At 44.1% G+C, this 24,498-nt stretch overlaps 1 protein-coding gene across 5 annotated transcripts in view; it reads right to left on the reverse strand.

Annotated features, from left to right (window-relative positions):
• Positions 1 to 167: 167 nt before the first annotated feature.
• The window catches only part of LOC138182341 (protein Skeletor, isoforms B/C), a 55,307-nt gene continuing 30,976 nt past the window's right edge, over positions 168 to 24,498 (reverse strand). For 4 of the 5 annotated variants that reach the window (XM_069118070.1, XM_069118071.1, XM_069118069.1 and 1 more), the window contains exons 3-12: positions 23,098 to 23,323; positions 22,093 to 22,204; positions 9,128 to 9,366; positions 8,858 to 9,038; positions 8,703 to 8,723; positions 8,197 to 8,587; positions 7,717 to 8,037; positions 7,431 to 7,554; positions 6,875 to 7,169; positions 168 to 6,761 (exon numbers count right to left, since the gene is read on the reverse strand). In XM_069118070.1, coding sequence (XP_068974171.1) covers positions 6,639 to 6,761; positions 6,875 to 7,169; positions 7,431 to 7,554; positions 7,717 to 8,037; positions 8,197 to 8,587; positions 8,703 to 8,723; positions 8,858 to 9,038; positions 9,128 to 9,366; positions 22,093 to 22,204; positions 23,098 to 23,323 — 2,033 coding nt within the window. In that variant the 3' untranslated portion in view covers positions 168 to 6,638. The remainder of the gene's footprint in view (positions 6,762 to 6,874; positions 7,170 to 7,430; positions 7,555 to 7,716; positions 8,038 to 8,196; positions 8,588 to 8,702; positions 8,724 to 8,857; positions 9,039 to 9,127; positions 9,367 to 22,092; positions 22,205 to 23,097; positions 23,324 to 24,498) is intronic. The other variant, XM_069118073.1, reaches the window with a different exon arrangement.

A 24,498-nucleotide genomic window follows, 5' to 3' on the forward strand; every position in this document is an offset into this window, starting at 1 on the left:
TGCGGAGAAATTCAGGGTCAATGAAGGACATACATTATCCTGAGATATTTTCATTCGAATAATAATAATAATCATCGTAATTCCACGATCTTTCTCTATAGTTTAGTCACTTCTAAATCTCATACACATCGTTGGTATCCTTCGGACGTGGATCTGCGTATAGTGGATAAATACATACAAAAGTGTTTATTTGTATATAGAATTTCAAAGGAAACCTTTTCAAAGGTTTTATGTATCGAACGAAAAGGTAAGAATCATGATAAAGAACGAAGGTGGTCGTGATGCGTGATGTACATTGGAGTCTCTATTTCTATATTCATAGGGTGTTGATACTTTTTGCCGGCAAGAGCAGTCTTTTCATAACATTTTTTTTTTTTTTGAGAGCATTTTTCTCTCTATGTGGTTTTATGCGTACATTTGCTGTCTTACTTTCCTCTTTATATCCGTAAAAAAAGAGACCAAGAAAAAGAAAGAAAAAAAAAATGAACCGATATTATAAACGAACCATCGCCTATTCTCGTACAATGTATAGACTATATCAAGAATGTTAACATTGCACGGAAATATCTTCATTCGTAGTTGAATCAGAGGATCAAGTAGGCTTTCGTAGATTACTTGTAATTATTCACCAATGAATCGAAACTAGAAAGATATGTATATCACGGAATAATTGACCAAAATATACATGTTTACTCCATGTTTATCCGAATTACTTTCATTTCATATTTTAGAGTTCTTAGCCAGTACGTAGAATTTCAGAACGTGAAATTATTTATACATATTTGGTGGACAGTTATTGAAAAAATTTACTATATTCAAATTTAATCGTTAGTTTGATAATTAAATAAAATTTGATTTGATAGTACGTTTCGCAAATTGTTGAACTTATTTCAGAAAGCTACAATGCTCTTATTAAGTTGATCGATTAACCTCAAATATATTAGTAATCTCGCACAAAACAATTTTTATAGCACCGAAATCAGAGAAATAACTGTTTGAAGATTTTAAAAGGAATGTATATATTCAATGATGCAATGCGAATAGTTGTAGCGTCGTGAAACAAGTTGTCCGAGCATTTATATTTTCATAATATCTGTTCTCGCTCGATGATACATAAATCTATTCGGTGCAGAATCAATTTCACCACGAGTAAGATTCTTGGATCGAAAACAGACAAAAATAAGATGAAAAGAAACGACGACACGTGCAACATTATACACATACATGGCTTAAAATGCACTACACTGCATTGACATCGAAATTCAAACTCGTATACATCTTTGTATGCAGTTAGGCTTACACTCTGGACCAGAGCGTTTTATTTTCGCATTCACGATGGCCATAAACTTCAGACACGTGCGAGTAGTTCGGTGTTCGATAAACGCAATCAACGATTACATTACATTCAAAACGTTTAAATTAAGCTGGTATTCCAACTATTTAGGTACTTTCATTTCTCTTTCTCTTTCTTTTTTTTTTTTTTTTTTTTTCTTTGAATAACATAAAACACAATGCACGATTAAATTATGAAAAAATTCGATATGTTCTTAAAACCATGTTCGCACGTGTCTCGTAAAAACACGAGGACCTTGACAATTGAATCGACTTTACAGTAATACGAGTACACGATTAATAGAGTTACTTTGTTGATTAGTCTAGTCTAACACGTAAACGTTGAAAAAAACGGTTGACAATTGTTTTACCATTTCTCGATAATTCTACGTTATATTTTTTACTTTTTTGTTCACGCGAGAGCTGGATAAATTCGCCGAAACATTTCGCATACTTTCCAGAATCAGGTTCGTTTTCGTTTCTTCCTCTTCTCGACACGTTTCTCGGATAGAGTAGTTGATAAATATTTTACTTCTTTTTTTTTTTCTTTATTTTCGTTTCTTCGTTTAAACTTTCACGAGCTATGTCATCCTCTACGAGACCTACTAATCACTAATGGGTGGGTGTCAGCATGTTCGAAAACGACTTATCTACAGATACTTGGATATGGATTTCACGAATTTTTCTCTCCTTCGACTCTTCGCACTCGCGTCTGGCCATTCTACTACTTTCGATCGGATTTTTAAACACGGTCTCTCGTCGACGCGTTCTCTCTTAACGATAAAACATCGTGGCACTCGCCCATTGATACTCGTCGTTCAAAAATATAGATCCTTAGAATTTGTTAAACACAACTGAGGACGGTCTATCGTAATAAATCAATTCTTTCTTATCGACACCACTTTGTACGTTGTTCGTATCGCGCTGGCGAATAAAATCCTTCTGAATGTTTTGCGACTCTTAAACTCGATACCCGTACGCGTCCTCCATCTTTCGTTTCTTCTTCACACGTACGTCACACGCGTAGACGTACTTTATCAGCGAAAGCAAGAAAGCAGACTGTTTCACAAGAGCGCAAAGAGCCGAAGCGCCGATATACCGTTTCTCCCTTTTTTTCTCTCGCTCTCGACGCCGTGTTCTTAAGTGTGAAAATATATTCTACGACAAGGATAAGATTCACAAAGATATCCACTTTTAAAAGCCTTCCAGTTCTCTTTGCGATACATCGTTGAAACAAGAAGACCTTTGTCGTTACATACATATTGACAGTGTTATACATCCGTTCGATCGATCGACGCTATTAAAATCGCTAGTTCGAACGTTCTTCTTTACTTATCTCTACGGTTCGTTTGCCACTCGCCCAATCTTTCCCATTATCAATTCCGATCGATCTCGATTCTTCGCGCATCTCTATCTATGAATCTATCAATCCGCGATGTTCGTCTTTTCCTTTCTTATTTCTTCGTTCGAGATATCCGTCAGACGGCGTTTGCGAAAAATCAGAGATACAAACGCCGATCTCGAGGACTCTCGACAATTTCCACGCAATTTCCTTACGTTCCAATTCGAACGACAGTCCGCTGTTGTCTTTTCTTTTATCGAATAAAACACTAATCGAGAACGTTTCGTCTCAAACCTTTCGAGCCTTACATTAGGGATATGTTCGTAGGGATATGTGAGCGGGTATAGTAGAAGGACAAAACTGGGTATAACAAATATAGAAGTTCGTCGAAACTATCAGCCAAGAAAGGATTACACAGGGAGGAACGTGCTTGAATACGAATCGAGCGCTAACGGTATAGAATCAGATTCTATCGGTCTCTTAGGTTTTTCTTTTTCGCATAAATTCCTCGAGTTAATCGATTCTTGGATTCGTCGATTTCCTCCTCGACGAGAGGATCGACGCTTGTGGAAGGAAAGTTACACGAGTAAAACGCTATTTGAACTACTATACGAGAGACACAAAATGTAAACGTGTTTACCTGCTATAAGATAATCGCTAACGATTCGAAATTCACGCTTCGAACGTCGTACACTGGAAACCAAGCCATCGTTTCGTCGATCCGAACGACGGCCGATCGACCGTACGATCATCTTCGACGCTCGTACATATCCTCGATTCTCTTTTCATATTTTCTTCTTACGTCGTTTTTAAATTACGCTTCGATACGGCGAGAAAAGAAGGTTTTCGCTTAACTTCTAAACTATCGTTTTTTTCTTTTTTTTTCTCTCTCTCTCCTTAACTGCTAACAACTTGAGGGACATCGCTCGGGCTGCTCCGTGAATATTCTACGGGACAAAGTGAAAACGAGAGACAAAGAGAGAGAAATAGTGGCGTAGAAAGTGCACATGTACACGAAAGAGACGGACAGAGAGAAAAAGAGAGGAGAGGAGAGGAGAGGAGAGACGAGATTATTAAAAAGAGAAGATCTTTACATTCCTATCTAAAACTTTCGTTCGTTCTGTACACTCGTTTACAGCTAGTAGCTTAATGCCGGCGGAACTGTGCGCCGTTTAAATTCTCTTTTTCTACACTTACAACTCGAATAATTGATCCGTACAGATACATATTTGTCTTCTAGCGAATGGCGTCTGCTGTCCTACGACCGAGCGTTTTCTTCGCGCGGCCATTCCTTTGACGAATGACCGTATCCGTTGTCCGATCTAATAACCGACAAACGCGATCGATTATTATCGGACGTTTGTACTTGAAAGGATCGAGCGTGATTATTGTCGGAATTTCAAAATTTAGAACAGTAAACCGTATCCACGAATATCGTCGCGATCGTCGTTCGGATACGTTTTACCATCCCCTCGATAAAATATAGAACTCTTTGGTCGCGATTAATCGCGTTATTGTCCGAGTAACATTGGCGAACGAACGATCGACCCTTACGGTTTCAACAGCTCGTTTATTGTCTCGAGTAAAAGCAGGAAACGCGGGACAGCAAGTTTCGTCGAGTCCGGCGTCTTTCGAAACGTTCCTTTCTCTTCCGGCTCGCGCGTAAATCGCTGGATTCATCGGAGCAGCCCCTCTGAATTTCCGATCCGGCAAGTCGGTATCATATTATTGTCGTTCACAGAAGTAGGAGTTTTATATCCGCTTACATGCTACGATCCGCCTCGCTCTCTCGAAGGACTCGCTTAGAAAGAAGAATAACAGATACGATAAGGGAGAAGGGACGAAGAAAAGCAGTGAGACGAGGAAGAAGAACGAAAATGGCGACGAGGATGCGTTATTCTAAGGTGTACAGACCCGAAGAAAATCATGTGGAATCGTGTGGTATTCTCTGGAGGATCGCCGTCGAGCATCGCCGGAAATACTGCAATCCGGACGCGTTCAATCGACACGGCGATCAAACGAATCTTCGGCTTCGCCTTATGGTCGCTTAATTAACTTTACAAACGCGTGTAATGCGTAGTATCCTTACTTGACACTGTTGTTTCTTTGACGCATCTCGCTTAAAAGCTCGAGCAACGATGTCCAACGTGCGTATTCGTTGCTTCTTTACACGTGTTGCTCGAAGTGGAGCCGATCCTTTGATCTATCGTAAATCGAAGGTAGAGCAGAACGGTATAAACTGTTGTGCTAGGTATTTGTCCAATTGTCATTGTCATTTTGGTTATCGCGATTGATAAGCGCGGACGAATACAAACTGGACAACGTTGACAGCTAAACGATGTAAATTTCCGAATTTTCTTTCATATTTATGCATGTAGTACCTCGTATAATGTATGTATGTTTAATATATATATATATATCTGTGTGTGCGTGTGTGTGTTTTTGTGTATGTATATATATATATATAATGTTTATGTTAGGTATGAATGCATATGTAATTAAATACAGGCTGGTCTTCGTACGTTAAGCAATCGGAATTGCAAAGAATTTTGTTGGCTGCTGGCAATTTTGAGGACACCCCGTTACTTAGAATCTGGACATTGCATAGTTTTTATTATTCACGTTTAAAAAGAGGGAGAGACATATCGTTTCTTTTTTTTTTTTTTCGCTACCTCGTTAATCTCTACGTTTCTAGAGTGATTATGTATTTTTCTGATTTCTTGGTTGCACGACATCTCATTCCTTGCACGTATCACGCTACCTGTTCGCTTGTCGTTACGTCTTTGAGAATTGATTTCGATTGGATTCTCCAGTTAAAACAGACTGAACTGTTTCACTCGGTATACCTTTGCGAAACGAAACATCAGCGTTAATATTCGGTTCTATGAATTGACCACGTACGGATACGTTCAACGCGCAAGAAACCAGCTCCTAAGTACTACAGGGTATCTCTTGTCCGAGTGGTTCCTAATTCGTGTAATTAGAGAAGTTCATTATCTGTACCCAAGGCACATTTTATACTTTCATTCCGTTTTAGGAAGGTCCACTCTATAGTATGTACATATTATAGCATTGTTACACGTATAGGGGATAGTTTGCAACTGTATCACCCTTAAATTACATAATGTCTGACGTTACCTTGTACATATTTCCCCGTTTTTTTTTTCTTCAGCGATTCCTTCATCGTTTACTACCCTACGTATTATTGTCAAGTCGACAGCATTTATAAATGTATATCTTAAGTACTACTCGATCTTTAATGTTACATTATACTCAACTATAGCTTTGTGCAAAATTTACATTGTACATGTACCACGGATACTTTCCCCGTTCTTTCGTTTATCACCGATATACGCATCGATCTACACCGATCGATTCTGCTCGATAAATTATAATATCCCTCCCTGTACCCACGATGAACAATACAAGTTTCACGTTATTGTCAGAAATTATCCACGTTTATACCCCGCTCCCGAATTATTATTATTGTCAGAAATTATTCTCGCTCTCCTTTTCCTAAGTAGTCTCTTAAATTCTTAAACGTTAAAAATCACCTCGAATCTCGTTCTCCTCAAGTGCCGTGTTAATACGTGTATGTATGTATGTATATAATATATATAATTATATATATATGTGTATATATAAATATACATATACATATACATATATATAGTATAATATGAAATATTGAATCTGATAGAGATCTTAAAAATATTCTGCTAATCTGTTACGTACGATTAAACCTTACGAGCTAAGTACTTTCTTACAACCTTGTATCGTGTTCAGCAGATTTTAACAATCGCCTTTTTTTGTTTTTGTTTTATCACCGTCGTTATCTACGCGAGTTTCCTTCGAATCCGAATTTACCTTTCCCTTCGTCTCGTTTTGTTTCAGATCTAGCCTTGCGATCGCACGTACGCTCGTAACACCTCGCGTATGTTTTAGGCAATATTTAAGGGTTAATTCATCTTATGAATTGTAACATACCGACGACGAACGTCGTTGTAACCATCGACAGTAACGGCACGGCCGCGTGTGCGCTGTTGACAACGTTTATCTTCCAGCCCAGATTATTGTGCGTGTAACACTGCGAAGACAAATTGTTCTCGTTCTTATAACGTTCTTTATTCGTGACACGATCATGGCAAAAGTGTCGACCTTGCGTTCATACGATGTCGATTGTATCTTTATGAACCGTACCTGATAATAGACCAAATCCGGAGTATCTTCAGCAACGGTCCAGACAAGTTTAGCGGGCTCACCCTTGTCACACTCTAGTCTAAGGGTTTCAAAGAAATTCTCAAAAGTTTCCATATCCGCGCTCATGTCTACCGTCTTGTGAACCCATTCGCAGTAACGACCAGCCGCCGTGGGATAAGGATATCCGTCCGTGTCGTATTTTACTCCAGCAAACACTCTCTGTGCCCTTTGCTCTGTCTCGGTCTTTTGACCGAATCCACCCTCTGGACTGTCGGTGATATAAAATGGATGGTACCTACAGGAAAGAAATCGCGTTCTTGCACTCTACGCGAAGCAGAAACTTACCATTTCGCAGGTAATTTCGAAAAGAAACAATTCGTAAAACAATGGCTTCGACGATACGTTCGAAAATTCTATGGAAAATTGTAATCGAATGGCAGTGAACGATGTATGCCGGCGCTACGAATTTCCTATAATTATCGAACATCGAAGGAGCGGCGAAATCAAGGAAACAGAATACAAACCGGACTATTAATAGTTTGAAATTTCAACTCGCCTTGCTGGATTAGCCGGATCGTTCCCACCTTCGACTATGAACGTGTACGTCTGTCCTCTCTCCACTGTGATTTCAGGGATCAGCAAGTCGTTGATGTACCACGCGATTCCCCAAGCAGGTTGTCCTACGTTTTAATCCTCGATCATTACGATATTCAAACAACACGGCACGAACGTATAAAAAAGATACGGGATAAAACGATTTGTTAAAAATAATAGCCCAAGGTTCTCCTGTTAACGCTCGTTTTAAAAGTTATCCAACGAACGTAGCACACGAGCAAGGATACCTGTGATCCTCGTGTATCCTCTTTTGCCACCAGCAGGTCCGATCCTCGTGCTGAAGGTAGTTTCGTTGGTGATTACGGCTGCTGGCCAGGGTTCGATGTCAGACATGTCCGGGAGGTTGTAGAGGGAATTTGTACACTCGTGCACGTTCCTCGACGTAAAATCAATACGAATGTCCTCGTTCGTCCTGTCGAAACTGTGATGAGCATTGGCTTCTCCTCTCATATTCAGAGGTCCTATCGCCGCGATTACGCTCGTCTCTGTGTTCGGGATCATTCTGTCCTTTACCGGCTCGTTTGTACTCATAGGTCTCATATAAGTAACTGAAACGTCGATCGCGAACGTTACATCACGCTGTAATCTTCCATGATAAACGAAATAAATAAATTTAATACACTTTGACCTAATTAATTAGTACGTATAGAAATGCTACGATAAATACAAATACAATTTTCGCGATCGTTGGAAAAGTAATTTCTTACCTGTCGTCACGCCGTTCTTTCGTTCTCCGTGCACAAGAACGGCGTCGTTCTTCCCTCCGACCCTTTCATCGGGACACACACCCTTCTTGCCGTCGCATTGAGCGTAATCCGACAAATAATAGTCGACCGCGATGAATTTACCGGTTCTGTTGTCGTAAGCGACCACGACCACGTCGCCACCGATCATTTCGGGCTTTCCTTCGCGACCGGATAAACCGAACGCAACGTACTGGTCCTCGTTGATCCGGCCGGACACTCTGATCTGGATATCGTCTCCTATCATCTCCCACTGGACCTGTACACGGCCCTCCATTATCTCTTTGCAGTTGGTCAGCTCGAGTTTCGACAGAGGCGGCGTTTCCTTGTCCGGTGGAGGCGGCGTGCTGCTTGTCTGCAAAAACAACGCAAGTTTTTGCTTTTTATATAGGAACCACGCTTGTATTTAAAACGGATGATCGTTTCTGACACGTGGAAATCGTCTGTTTGATAGACTCTACGTTACTTACAGGATCGTACCACCAAGGCGGCTATCCCGATAAAAATACATTTCGTTAATGAAATGTCAGATTCAATTGAACGAACGTAACTTTTGTTTTTAACAGGTGCATGAATACTAAGAAATGAAATTCAGTTTGTTCGCGAACAGTTCGTTTCCAGTTACCGCGATCTTTGTCTGTCCAAGAGCCGGTGGAACGTCGAGGTCCTTCGGGATCATAACGTGTCCAAAGTTGTGCTTAAACTGAACGCACCAAACCGACAGCCAGTCGATGTCGTGCACGGTCAAGTTAGCCGGCAGGACGATTTCTATGTCCGCTCCTTGATAACCGCTTAATGGCGCCAAGCTGTAAAATACAAATGCTCGTTTTTTATTCGTAATGCACGAAGTCTAAAGGCAAGTTCGAACGGATGGAATGGATCAAGTACGATGTACCTTTGTCTCTCGCTCGGTACTTTGATGCCAAACGTGTTGGGCTCCGAGCCGTTTCCAACCCAGAAATAAGCGTCAGGACCGGCGCCGTCGTAATGCAGATTCGGGATGTAAATAGTTTTGCAATCTAAGATGGTGATGTTGCCGCTACGGAGGCCGTGCGCCAACCTCGAGAATTCAGGCAGCACTCTGGCCTTCGGCGCTTTCAGGTTCGCCGGAATGAAAACGTCTCCGAAGTTCACCTGCGGCAAATTAGACGTAAGTTTGATTCGATCCAACGTTTGCACCGATGAAATCCGAGCGATGGAATAGCGTCAACGTCTAACGCGACAATTTCAAGTCGAGGTTTCTCAAAATTGCACGGGACATTGCATTCCCTAACTTTTCTAATCTTCTCGTTGAAGAAATTTCTTCCAGTCTCGCGTGGGACCGAGTTTCACGAAAAAGTTGAGCGATTCGAAGGTTCGATTTCCCTGTCGAAGGTAAAGGATCAAGAGGGCAGGCAGAGGGAGAGAGAGAGAGAGAGAGAGAGAGAGAGAAAGAGAGATTTCCGGCATCGAACAGGAACCGTCTCATCAAGCTGTCTTTCAGAAACCGCATATTTACACCCTGCCAGTCGAAAAAGTCGATCTATCATTCCTTACCCCCTGTTGAAGCTGACGTATCGATAGGGTCTGGTTTGGGGTCGTTTATATTCTAAGTTCCGTCAAACGTCTGAATAAGCGAGACGAGGAAAGCGCAGGAGTGGAATAACGATAGAAAGAAAAAGAGAGGAACGCGATTGGAGAGATGGAGGTTTAAAGGGCGAAAGAGAGAGAGAGAGAGAGACAGAGAGAGTGAGAGAGGGGGACGGAGAACCGGCGAAAGTAGAAAAAGAAAGATCTCGAGCGGGACCTCGTAAAATCCGAGAAACGGATTCCACCCCGTATACAGGGTGATCTACTCGCTTATCCCCTGGGGAACGTTTTATGGGAGAAAATTCAGCGCTCGCGACGATTTCTCAACTCATTCCGTAACCCTGGACAAATCTATTTCGCGTACGATACAGTTTTATACACTTCCTCTTCTCCCCCTTTTATTCTCTGCTCCTTTTTTTCTCCCATTTTCACGCCGTTTTCAAGTCATTTAAAAATATTTAAAAAACGTTCGCTAGCCGCTTTGTTTTAGATCGATCAAGAGACTTTGCAAATTTATATCTACAGCGAGTTATTTCGTTATAGGCCATTTTATTCGATCCGAACGTGCCAATTTTGTTTCGACTATTTAAGGATTTTTCAATAGGTTCAAGCATCTACTTGCACGTGTGATTGGCGTAGACCGATTAATCGGCTCTGTCGGTCGCTATTTTTCTATTGTCTTTTTTATCGACTCCTCGAGAAGTGTGCCAAGAGTGGAAGATTGAAAAGTCGGTGAATATCTTCGACGTCTTCGATATTCCGCTCAAGGCTACTGTATACGTGGCCTGATTCCGCCCGTTTCGAGATGTTCTTTGGAACCGACTCGCAGACTTTTGTCTACAAAGAAATCGATACGCGCGATACCTTGAACCGACGATATGAGTTTTCCATATCAGGGTCGCCGGATTCGTTAAATTATTTGCTTTTCCCTGCCGACGAGCTTTTCGAGTCACGGAAAAACGTCGCTGCAATTGGGCCAAGAAATTTCCAGGAGAACCACTCTCCCGGCAACTTTGTCGTTTTTCTTGTCTCGGTAACTTGATCCATCGATAAACGGCGCGGAAAATTTCGAACAGCAATTCCTCAGAAATTGTTCTTTTACTTTCGTCTTCAGCCGATTGTACGAGCCTCTTCGAAGCGTGAAATTTCACGAACTTGCAAATTCATCTATTCCGTTTCACACCGATTTCTAATTGAAACGTATAACGTACGACGATCCCGACGAACTTGCTTGTGAACTAATCGCTCTATTCTTTATCTTGAAACTGGTCACCTTTGTCCTTGCCTCTTTAATCGTTTCCTTCGCAACGCTCCTTCCACGTAATCTTATTTTCGCGATTACTTTTCCAATACCAACCGAAGATGATAACACGAATTCTCTCGCACGGCAAGTACGCGTCACTGACTCGAACCAGAGTAGATACACCTAGGTAGCGTCGAATTTCGAAGGAAAAATCGCAGGTGAAAAGGTGCGTGAATGGGACTGGAGCTTGGGCGAAGGATCGATTAATAATTTTCCGGCGAGACAGGAAGCTGGCGAGCAAAAGAACTTGGCGGCGTCGCTTTTGAAAATTAATCTTCCACCGATGTACACTCCTTTTGGCCATTCAACCGGCAAATTAACGTTCACCTTTATTTTTAAAGTTCAACGCGATCGGAGAACGGTGAAGGAAATTAAACATTTGGACGGACCAATTGGAAACGACGGAACAAAACGGATGCGAAACTTTTCGCCATTGTCTAGGAAGTTTTCGTCGGCATTATGTCGGCGCCCGGAAAGCAAAGTAGCTCCCTTTGAGTTCTCCCAAGTCCGCACTTCGTCGAATACTAATTCCATCGTTAATAATAATGATTATCGGCAAGCCGGGCCCGACGTTTCCCTTCCCGCCGGCTGAGTTTGAAATTTGCACGCGCATTAATCCCATTTCGTTTAAGGGCTCGTCAATCATATCCACCCTCTGCGAGTGGCTATGTGCTCGCGTATACGCAGACAGTGCGATAGACAGACACACAGAGAGAGAGAAAGAGAGAGAGAGAGAGAGAGGAGCGGAGATGCTGGCTACCAATGAACTAGAACTCGAGCTTAATGGTGTTTTGAGTGGGCGAGATCTTCTGAAAATTGGTGCTTATGCGAGTATGCGAGTCGAGGGTCCACCCGAGTTTGCACGTTGGGTCCCCGGATGAATGAATTACTCGTCGATTAATTCGTTATTACTCGACGTACTCGATACCGTACGATGTTGTTCAAACATACACGAGGGAGAAGGTAATTTCGAAAACAATTTAAGGTGCCTACGTGTAAAGCGTTTTACGCGAAAGAAATTCCATTGAAAAAGGGACAATGGTTGTGTAACTTTGGTATTCACGTTACGATTAATTACGTTGTGGGTGCTACAATACGAAATGTTCGAATCTGACAGCACCCACGCGTCTTCCTTCGATATTCAACGACAACCCTTCGCATTAAATGCAGACATGGTCCAACGAATACCTTTTATTTACTCGTTACGATCGATTCCACGATCTTCTTTCAAACGTTACACCTTCGATTAAAACGAACTTGCTCGATATTTTTCGCCAACCGTTCACTTTGTCTCTTTCGCGCGGATCTCACGCGAGATCCATTCGCCCGTCCATCCCGGACAGTTTACGCGCTAAAAATTTCCTCTCGCTTTCCAACATCGATTTTCCCCTGGAAGCCATCACGCGGTCTCCGTAGAAATGCCATTGCTTTCGCGATAATCGCTAAAGGCCGGGAACACCGAAAGTCGCGATACTTCGACGTCGATCATCGAACGGATCACGTGCCGCGTGCGGTGTCATCCGCAGCCAATAATTAATCGCCCTTTATCGAACCAGCTTCTGGTAAACTTTCCATTCGAATGAAATTTCACGTTCCCCTTTACGTCGAACTTTTTTCATTATCAGATAAGAATCGCTAATGTCTGACTAGACTCGTGTTTCTGCTAATAATCGTCGATGGAAAATTGGATAAATAATTTCATTGAAAATGATCCGAATATTATTACTCGGAATTGTAATCGATCGGAGGAATAAAATTTCCGGTAAATTGAAGTCGCGCGAAGGGAAGACACCGGCAGTTTATAAATCGGGATACGATGGTCACGAGGGGTCCTCGTCGATCCGATACCTTTGATCTGGTCGTTATAGGCCGGTGGAAGTTTCACCGAGGGTTACTGCAGCCCCTAATAGACTGTTTATCTCGTAAGCTGGGATTTAGATTCGAATCGGGTTCTATTATGCGAGTCTTGAGTCTATGTATGCGCCATGCGCGCACCCCTGCGTAAATCTCTTTAAATCTAATGTCTTCCGCGTAACACGGCGAACGTTTTTCGGTGCCAAGTGGCAATGGATATAAATTATAAAATTTGCAATCACGCGTTACAAGAATGCAAAGGATCGAAGAAAATTCGAAGGTTCGCAGATTCGAAGATTTAAAATCTCGGATTGTACCTGTTCTCAGAGAACAAGATTTCCGAATAAATTCACCGCGACCATTTTTCTTACGTTATTTTCGAAAAAAAAAAAACGTGACCAAGACCCCGGTCGGTCGATTTGGATTAAGATCCGTACCGCCCCATGAACGCAATTCACGGGGGTGGTCCCCGTGGACGGGTGCGATACGGCCGATGCTGATATACTCGTTATAACCAAGGCGGGTGCCCGAGCAGTCGATATTCAATCAAATAAATCCCCCTAACAAACTGGAGAGTCAGAGATAGCATCAAGAAACAATCCCGAGGAAAGGGAGGCGACTACACGATCAAGGACGAACGGATCTAATAATCTGCCCTTGTAACTGAAAGATATCGTCTCCGTGCTTTTCCCTTCGCCTTTACATTCACCAATTATTATTGCACTTTCATCTCTTTAATATCTCAGAAAGAAATTGCCCGAATGGATTCTCGTTAATTTACAATAATTTGAGGAAACGATCCAAGTGTTGGTAAAATTAAGATAGAGACTCTAGAACGACTCTAGAAAGAATCCAAACAACGTTGTATTAAAATTTCGATCCAAAACTAATATAACAACTGCTTCCGTTAATACAAGTAAAGATAAGATTAGTAAAATTATCGTAAATAAAATAACAAAAATTGACCAAGGAAATAAATTAATCTAATCGTAACTTACAGAAGCTACCACGTGTCTGATACAGCGATACACACATCGATTCTATCTTTCTCCCTAAAGCTTTCATCCGTGTTTGTCGATCCCTTAGCGATAATCTCAGCAGCGGAGGCTAATAATTACAAAGGAAAGAAAGAAACGGGACGACGATGCATCCGAATCTGAGGGATTCCTAACAGGTCACAGTCGTATATTATTTTAGCACCTTATCAGCTCCGTATCGCCCTCGGACAGGCAGGCGTTCCCCTTCGGGATTGGTCACCCCCTGTTGCGAGGCGCACGTTCTTACGGAAATTGAGACATCGAGCCTCGTTAGGCTCGATAGCAACGCCCCTTATCCCTGTTCTTCGTCAAACGAGAGCAAACGCACGTTATGTTGCACTTTACTGCTACCGGGCCAGCGATTCTAGTCTGTCGCTATTATCGTTCAACGTCGTGCCAACAGACGATTAAATTGATAACGCAGTCACGACGTTGTCTCAACGTCTAGACGATCTTACGACGTCCGAGATTTCTCGGCTAATCGTTCGATCGAAGGAAGCCGTGGATTCGGATGTTTACGAGAAAAGTATCGAAATATAAAATATTTTCGAGCGAGGTAAATAATTTATACAAGGGAGGACGATGACGAATGGATTCGAAGGTCAAGCGTAGATGGACGAAGGATATAGCATGGAACAAGGTCAGGAAGTATCATCGTGTTTGTACGAGGCTCTCGTGGAATTCCGATCCTGGCAATTGGCCGAACCTTGGAAATCGGAGCTAAAAAGGACCGCTTCTATCAAGCAGCGTCCGTTGGATTTAAAGCAGATGATAAATTAAAAGAGCCTCCCCTCCTCGTAATTCCTCTATATCTTAGCCGGCGGATTTAATGGAACTTTTTTTAATCGAAACTTTATACTAACCGGGGATAAGCTCCCGTTAAATACGTTTCACCAGTCTAATTACATGGATTTCTCGCGTCACTTCGAACTTCTTTCCGACTGAGCTGTTTCCACGCGCGCCGCCTGGGGACTGATATCGGTTTATAAACTTGCCAACGTAATTGCTCCACGCTCTGTACCATATTACTCGATATTTATATATTTCCTCGAACTCGTTTCCTATTTAACTAATACGTTTTTATCGACGGAAAGATTCGTGAAATATCAAAAAAAAAAAAAAAAAGAAGAAAGAATAGCAAATAACGCGATAAAATATTTACGTTAAACGTCTGTACGCTGGGAAAGTCTCTGGGAAATCTGGATTACGCGAGCGTACCGATCTAGGGCACACGGTCCAGGTTCATTCGCGAAATCCTTGGAAATTTAATTACACCTCGGTGCCGGAGGTTATCAGAAAGTGGCGTGTCGCGTGATTTCTGAATAGGGCCGACCAATTGCCAAGGTATACAACGTCGCCGGCGGAGCAACATCAGCAGCGGATTCCCTCCCTGTTCTGCACGGAATGACGAAACTTTCCCGGCTGCAGGAGGACCGGTGGGCGGTCCTCCGGGATACCTGGAACTTTCGCAAGCTCCCGTCCAATCGGCGTGTCGGGAGCGAGAAAGATATATAGAGGGGAAGCGGATGACAGAGGGTGCGAAGGAGAGGCGAACGAGCCAGAGAATCGGCCAGAAAGGGAGAAGCCGCTGGAAAAGAGACGGATGAGAGACCGCGAGAAACCGACGAGCGGGGTGAATGAGCGAAAAAGGGAGAGACAACGATGGAAGAAGTACGGGGCAAAGCGAGAAAGAGATCGGTGAACCGATACGCCGAGAAGTAGACGTTAGGAGGTGAGAGGAGGCGAGTCGAGGAGAAAGAGACGAGTTACAGGGTAAGAAAAGCGAGAAGAAAATTATAGAAAGAAAGATAGAAAGGAGTAGTTAGGAGTAGTAGAAAGATAGAAAACTGGAAGAATGGCCAAGAGAACGATGAATAACGGGTAAAAGAAAAATCTGCCAACGGACCTGCAGGTAGAAGGAAATGGAAGTAGGGGTGAAAATGGAGGAGACAAGATGGAATTCGTTCGCTATCTCGCTCGTTCGTTTCGCAACGAAAAATGATAACTTTTGTTCAAGTACGTCGCTGGTCAGACGCGAGATACTAACTTCGTTCCACTTCGCCTCGTTCCACTCATTTTGCTTCTACCGCTTTTGCCAACCAACGCGCTACCTACCCGCTCTCTTTCTGCGCCATCGCCAGCCAACCACTCTGCCCGGTATTTCATTTCCACGTCTACTCGTGTGTACTCCACCACTTATGTGTATCCGAATGCTGCCTGCGCAGATACTGTTCATATGTACCGTGGAAATGCATGGTCGGTAACCCCTTCCGCCCTCGCCGGCCCCGCCAGCAGGGGGGTTACTTAGACAGTAAAAGAGTTCGTGGCTGCAGGTGTTTCGTACTCGTGTTAATTTTCCCCTTTTCCACGCGTTGTTCGTTTTTCGCAACGCGCGATAGCGTTCGCGTTTCTCGTTAGTATATCGTTCTATTTTCAACGACGAGTAGGATGGGCGGGGAAGAGGCAGGTAGGGAGGGAGGGAAACACAAAAGATAACCGCTTAAACTTGGTCGATTAGCTTGACCGCGTTAAAATTTCGATGGCGTACCGATTTTTTTCAGACGGGAGGGTAAGTTTATAGGTTTGGCGAGATTCCAACGGTACTTGCCGCACGATGTACGCGTGTATAGCCTCATATGCGTGACTGCAGCACCGTCATACACCTGATGCACCGTTGTGGCTGCTTTGAAACGTGTGCCGAGCTTTGGGGTGGCTTCAAAATGGCGTCCTATTACAATACACGCCACCCGGTTCGGTTCATAGGCCGCGTTACGCCATTACAAACGAGTTTTCTTCGTAAAAACCTGCGATCGCGTAATCGTATGTCCGCAACGAATCCTACGACAGCTTTTAAAATTACCATCCTCGGTGAAGATCTTCGTCTCACGGAATAAGTAATCGCGTGCCGCGAGGAAGATGTAACGGGTGAGAATAGAATTTATTCGGCTCTTCTAATCCCTTTGTCGGCGTTTGCGCTTTATCGGTCGGTATCGATAGTCGGTTTTTGAAACGAGCACTGACGAGACGGCTTTCGCCTTTCGGTTCCGTCGTTGGAAAAATCCTTGGCGATGGTAGCTGGCGATGGTAGCTAGCGATGCCGCGATATTGTCCCTTTAAAATTCAAAGAGCCATCGCTCCTTTCTCAAGCTTCGATCGAGGGTATCTTCGATCTTTCGAAGCAAGCGGTTGATCCTCGCCACTCGACCGCGTAGCCATCGGCCAAGTCTTCTCAAAATGGCGGCCCTTTGAAGCGACCAGGAAGTCGCGACGCCGCAGACAAGGGTAATGACCATCGTACCGAGAGTACTATCGCTTCAAAGAGGAAAAAAGGAACGCCAACGAAAGAAACGAAGGCATTGGGACGGAGAAGAAACGAAGTTCACAGAGAGAGAGAGAGAGAGAGAGAGCGAATCTGTGGATGGGAATGAAAACGAGGAAACGATGACGAAACTAAATAATTTTTCCAAAAAGTACCGTCGTGAGGAACGGGGAGGGGGGTCTTTGCAGATACAACGGTACAAAAGGTGGAAGCGGAAGCAAGCGCGTGAATAGCGGCGGCAAGAATTTTGGAGGGAAAGAGGAAGCGAAACGGAGACAGAGAAGAGTTAGACTTAGGACAGAAGGGAGGAGAGAGAGAGGAAGAGGATGAGGATAGAGGGCAGAAGGGAGGGAAGATAGAGACGAAGAGAAAGGGGGAGAGCATCCTCGGTTAGCAGCCGGCAGCCAGCCAGTCAGCCAGCCCCGGCCAACATCGACCCGGCGAGCTGCTTTCTGCCCATGCGCAACGATCTTACCCAGGACTAGCGATGGGCCCGATCCAATTCTCGACTTACAACTTTGCGTTACTTTTACAAAACGATAACTGCCCAAGTTACCGACGGGTTGAAGCTGGTCTTGCGAATGGGTCGATTGGTATATCATCGGTAAGCACCGGTAATTTAGTTGCCAAAATCGCATTCGGGATGTGCAGCGAGTTAACGAGTCTAGCAACTAATGTATCGTTAACGAGGTAAATTATTCTAAAATTGAGAAATTATCGTAGGAAAGAATCTGCAAAACAAAGTTTTATTCACCCTGGTTAAATATTACCACGAGTTTTTTAGCTACGATAACGCTGATACGATGAAATTAAAACAGAACCACTTTCATACGCGCATTGCTGTTTTCCCCGCGGTTTTTAAGCTTTTCGAGTGGAATTTTTATATTTAACGGGAACATTGTTTCCTTCGCTTTCGACTGATTCTATTATAAGAGGCGGTATTAAAACCAACGTGAAAATATTTTGGTGGCTTCGAGACCGGCAAACGTTATTCCGTGTATTTTGTAAATGTTTCATTTTTTCTTTTTTTTTCCGCGCCATCGATATGTGTTTAACGATCGTGTCAGCGGTAAAATATTTGAAGACGATATTACCAGTTTCCGATCGACGATTAGCGTCGACCGGCTGGAAAGAGCGAAACTGGAATGCCATGGAGTGTTTTCCGAGAAGTCCTTCAACGTGGTTGGAAAACATTTGTCGCTCCGGCACAATAAATACTGTCAATGCAAACGATTTATACGAGAGCTTTTGCTCATGTTTTCGCCCCGCTTTTCCCCCACGCATTTTTCCCTCGCAAAGACTGCGTAATCTGTGACAATATTTTTTCGATAAACAAGCGCTACATACGTATATATTTTTCATCTTCGTTCGAGATTGATATTTTTTCAGTTTCGCAATTCCAACGAAACAAAAGATACGACCGTAATACGTATTACACAACGTTAGAAATATTTTTCACGAAGACGCGATAGTCGACAACGGAGGTAGACTGGTCGAGGATCGTATACCGTAAACAACGCGATTCTCGTATTTACAACCCGTTTGAAACGGTTATTAATTGACGTTCTAGCGGGCTAGGATCGTCCACTTGGTGCCACAAACAGTCCTACTTCATCATCCCACCCCGAAAACTATAAGGCGTTTAATTAACTCCCAGTGTTCGTGGAAAGAGACGGAGAATTTAAATGCAAATGCCGTGACACGCCCACAGGACGACCCTTTCTTCTTCCGGTTAAAACACAACCATCGCCGAAAACCGGTGGTTGGAGCGATACCCTAGCTGATAGAATTTAAATGCGCCACCAATCTATAATTTGTCGTTTAGAGGATCGATTTGGAATATCTTAGAATCGACTAAATTCACTGTATTACGCTTTAATCTATTTCAAATAAATTACACGAAACATATATTTCAAGGCGATTCCAATCGCGTAATCGTCCGTCATTGTCTATTATCGTACATCCGGTAATCGCACGAAAGCTACAGAGAAAGATTAAATACCTGTAACGCGAACCGTGCATATTCATAATGGCAGAAAGCACGTACGAGATTCAGGGGCGAAGCTATTCCGCTCTATTCTCTTTCGTTTTCTTCTGATTTTTCCTCGCAGGCAGCGCGAGTGGGCAACGCGTGCCGCAGTAGTTGCTGTCGTTCACTGGTCAGACCGATACGTACGACAGACTCTACGATTTGTTAACCGTCGATTTCTCTTCTCATTGTACGTCTACTGTCCGATCGAATGAAGTTTACGAATTAAGGCATCGCAGCAGGATATGCTTCAAATATATTTCAAAGAACGAACAAAGTATCTTCCACCGGAATTCCATCTTTTCTTTTTCTTCCCTGCTCTCTCACGCTGGTCAAATAGAGTTTGCCACGGGTCACCAAAAGAATACACTAACGAAAAGCGGTTCGAAGACGAAAAAGAAAGGCAGAGATCGAGATGAAAGACCGATCAACGGCTTGAACGTTTTGGATTCCCCGAGGAAGCCCCGCGGATAAGATCCCGGCAGTCGGAGGCTTCCCCCAATCGCGTGCAAAAGTGGCGAGACCGTTTTGGACGTTGGTCTGCCCGGCAAGGGGAGATGGAAGCTGGAAAAAAAATTACTAAATCCTATCTGAATCGGTGGTCCATTGAACGGTGGCTTGATATCGAGCAAGGATATCTCCTGGAGTTCTTTTGAAAAGGAACCCAAGCATCGCGCAGCGATAGCGGTGTATCTATGGATGGAACGAGAACAGAAGGGGAAAAGGAAAAGCGGAACAAGAAGAAGGCTTATTCCAACAATACATCCTTCGACGTAACGCGAGGGTGTACCGACTGACAGACAGCTCCTGTCTACCAGATACCCAAGCAAAACCTACCCCTGTTGTGTGTATCGGTCAGCCCCTTCAAGAGATCGGTACACCCCACCAGCCGTTTCAAATCTTTGGCGAATCACGAATAAATGGAGGAACACCGTACCGAAGAAACCAAAGCCCTTCCGGGGATCGTATTTTCGGGGATTTTTCGTTGTATCGAGACGCCGTTGAATAGACACCGTCCATCGGAGGAAGGTACATTCGCGCGTTTCAGCGATCGTTCCAGTCGCGCGTAGCGGTCGCTGGAAATGCCGTTGTTTTAAAGACGCTAATTTTCTTAAGTTTTATCAGGGTGTTGACCTTAGTGCGGGATACCCTATTTCCATCTCTTTTTTAACATTTTCTTTTTATTAAAGTTATTAAAGTTTCAAACTTACCTATGCACCTGTCGGTTAAGAGGAAAATTTCAATTGCGCTACGTAACATAGAATATTTTCCACTGTATTCGAATGTTACTTCCATGACAAATAGATTTTTTCGAAAGCGACGTTTCAATCTTTTCCAGGCAACCTTTCGCGAAATGGTAGAACAGCCTTTTCTATATTCCTATCGCAAAATCACGATCGTACATTCATCGTGTTCCCCTTAGACGACTGGTCTGGCTTCTACTCACGTTCCTGATCGGTGCACTCAAAACGAGAGAGAGAGAGAGAGAGGAATCGATTTATACTAAAGGACTCGACGATCACTTACCGGGCGGATCGTAACGGGACACCCTGTAGAATGGAGCATAGGCGGCGGACAGCGCGTTTTGCGGTGACAGAGCGTGTCTGATGGAGGGTTGTCACGGTATGGGAGCACCCCTCAGACTTCGATATTAAAGCCCTCCTAATATAAGAGCAAAAGCTCCGCTCTCTACCGTCGATATGCTCGTTTCAAACCTTTTCTCTCTCCCTCGGATATTTCCAACAAGCGATACTGACTTTCGTGCGACCGACCGGACGACTCTGGATCCGTGGGTAAGCGAGTGGGCGTGCAAGAGGGTGAATCGCGAAAAGGATGGACAGATTCGTTAAGCTTCGCGATGTTTCTCTCGAACCTCGCAAAAAGCGTATCGCGGTAAGGAAATGCGTACAGAAAAATCGCGAGATTGGCGAAATTCCAATTATTCCGGATTACTATGATCGTTAACGTCGGACAATCGTCGAACATCGAATGCGCGAATTCTACGAGAAAATGTAAATTTCTGCTAGAAAACTAGATGCTTTTTATGCCAATCCCATAAATTGATGCGACTCTGTGAAAATTCATGGAAGCAAAGTCGAAAGCAGAAAAGTAGTACCGGAAGAAATAGAAAAAGCGAAGAGAACCGGGGATGGGAGGGAAACGACTTAAATGCATGCTTTAGGTGCGTGCACGCACCGAACTATGCTGCTTCGTTCTCGAGTATGTGTATGTGCGAAAACGCGTGCACGCCCCTGATCTCGGCTTCCGTATCCATCTCACACGCACCATTGACCACGAATGCATGTCCGATAGGGCGGCCCATGGACCTCCTCAAAAATCAAGTTATCTCCATTCTCCGCGCGTCGTGGGGTTTCGAATAAAACGTCGCGCGACGGGGGTGGCTCTGTGCCACGACCACGTTCTCTGCGCCGCGACCAAGGAGCCGAGTATGTCGCACAAATTTATTGGAAATGCCGTACACGAGATTACAGAGGATCGTCGTTCTATCATCGGATTCAACGAGACAAGGCAATTTATACGGGGAGATAGGAGACGAGGAGCAAAGTTTAAGATTTCTTAGAATAGATTCTCGACGCAGCGAATATTCTCGTGAAAAGATACTTTCCATATACATATACACCTACGTATAAATATTACACATATAGATACATGTATAGGTATGTATTTAGACACGGACACGCACGGTAAATAGAACACAGAAAGAAAGGAAACGTTGGAGTTGACTTACGGTAAATCGACGACACCAAACGCTCAGCCATTTGATGTCCCGTATCCGTTTCCCGTTAGGCAGCTTCAGAATGATGTCCGTATAGTTGTACAATTTGAGCACCACCGGGTCACTGAGCGCAACAACAAGAAAAAGGTTTGTAGGGTCCAGCGTGTTGTAGTCCTCGTAACTATCCTAATAGCAATACCGCGCTTTTTGCCCACCAGTTTTTCACCGACCAGATCGTACATCGACTGGCCGGGCAACGCGTCGACGATTTTGGCAAACAACCGTGTATCGATCGTGCTCGCGAACATTCGAGAAGACGAGGAGAGCCGGTCGAACAGGAACAAATACTTCTAATACCGTCCTTTAATAATCTCCGTTCAATTGGATCCGTTTAAGCGAGACATCGTTATTGCGCGCGGCGATCTCTCGCGACTTAAAAGGCTCGCGGAGTTCCGACGAGGGTGGAAAAGGAGGCCGAGCCGGTCTCAGACGGTGTCAACTTTTTTCACCGAATTTCAACGAACGGAACACAGAAGAGACAAGTAACAGCGAGTGGAAACGTAATAAAGTGCTCGCGTGGACGAAATCCGAACGAGATGGCCGTATAATTCCCGTTTTATTAACTGCACCCCCGCAATCCGTTCGCCCGGCCTTCCGTCTGTTTCATCCCCCGCCCTATCCTCTCCCCTTTCACCGCCAGTCCCTTCGACGCACGCAACAAGCTCTTTGAGTTTCGTTTCATCCCTTGGTTACGGTATGCCGTTTGCGTCCACCTCCGTCCCCCTTTTCTTTTTTTCCCCTTCTTCTCGGCGTTCCTATCAGGCGTCAACCCTGACCGCATACGCAACTTTCTTCTTTTCTTCGTTCGTGCTTGTTCGTGCGAGAACCAGTGTACTCGGTTTGCCTCTCGAACGTGAAAGAATGGCGACGCAACATCGAGATTTCAGTAGGAATAGAACGACAACGATAGAAACGCGTGTAGGAAAATTACGCGCGAAGAAAGAATTTCACTCCTACCTGCCCTCCTTTATTTCCGGATACGGGACGATGTAACCCTGTGGGGTGGGCGTGGAGCTATTGCCCACCCAGAAGTACGCGTCCGGTCCGGTACCATCGTAACAGAATCCTTTTATGAATATCGTCGTGTCGTCCACGGCGTACACGTCTCCTTTGATTCCATGTGCGTAGTTCTTCAACGAGCCGATTAATTTGCCGTAGTAGTTGGGTCCGTTGTTTGCATGACCTGTAACAGATCGTTCTATCAATTAATGTCGACGATAGACCGTTAAAAAATTAACGTGCGCAATGCTGTCGCTCGGCGTGTCGCGCGTTCCATTAACTTTTATCTTTCAAACTAACGCGAATACGGTAAGACTCCGTTTATGGTAACGAAATTTTATTTAACGCTCGATTAAGCGAACTTTCACCCGTCGAACCCGCTCGTTCGAGCTGCTATCGCGCGAACGAGAAATACAAGTGGAGCAAATCGGTAGACCCATGTTGCATGATTTCCAATACGATTAACCGTTTGCCCCCGGCAAATTCGGATAAATGCAGTTCTCTGCCGTGTGATAGTTTAATTAAACGATCGTTATTCGTATAAGGTTCCAACGTAACGTCGAACATATGGAGCGAACTGGAGCCTAAACGAGCGAGACCGCGAAAAGACGCAGCGGCGGCGGCGGTCGGGACTTCGTTCGAGGCGTGCTACGTTCACGGTTGCAAAAGGGGGAAGTACGGTTTCACCCTCGTGATATAGGTTGGACGCATCACCGCCCCGATACAAAAGCGTCGACGGACCAGCCGGCCGTGCCGCGATTTGCATGAATTTCATTTCATTTGCTCGACAGGCCCCATAAAGTTGGACGAGCGAATAGATCGGAAGAGCCGCCGCGGCAGTAAAGATCACCCGTGGATCGTTCGTACGAGGGAACGGATTCAGACGCGCGAACCGATCGTCTTCGAGCGCTTTCTCGCCTTCAGATTAGCGGTTGCGTTTAACAGTCTGAAGCGTGAAATCGAGGGAAACGGATTCCGCGAGATTGCTCGCGATGGATAGGATTTATTTCCGGTTTTATTGGCGCTCCTGGAAAGATCGTACTATCCGCGATCGGTTGGCAGGGATAGAGGGGAATTCCATTTGCACGGAGTAATCTTTTCTCGTCAGGCGGTTCGCGTATTATTGTATTTTGTAAGCGCGGTAATTAGACTGCGAACGTTTACGACGATTCGCGCAATGGCTGCGAAAGATGCTGACACGGCTTTCATCAGCTTCTGTATTTTACTTTACGAAGATGACCAAGGAAATGGAGATACTTAAACGGAGATACGATTCATACCTTAAATATTCTTCCTCGCCTGTATCGCATTTTAGGATTTCTCTGGTAGAATTCCAAATTTCTACCTTTCACGATTCTT

Source organism: Bombus flavifrons, chromosome 8 (assembly GCF_040668555.2).
Source record: "Bombus flavifrons isolate JBK064 chromosome 8, iyBomFlav1_principal, whole genome shotgun sequence".
Taxonomy (NCBI): domain Eukaryota; kingdom Metazoa; phylum Arthropoda; class Insecta; order Hymenoptera; family Apidae; genus Bombus; species Bombus flavifrons.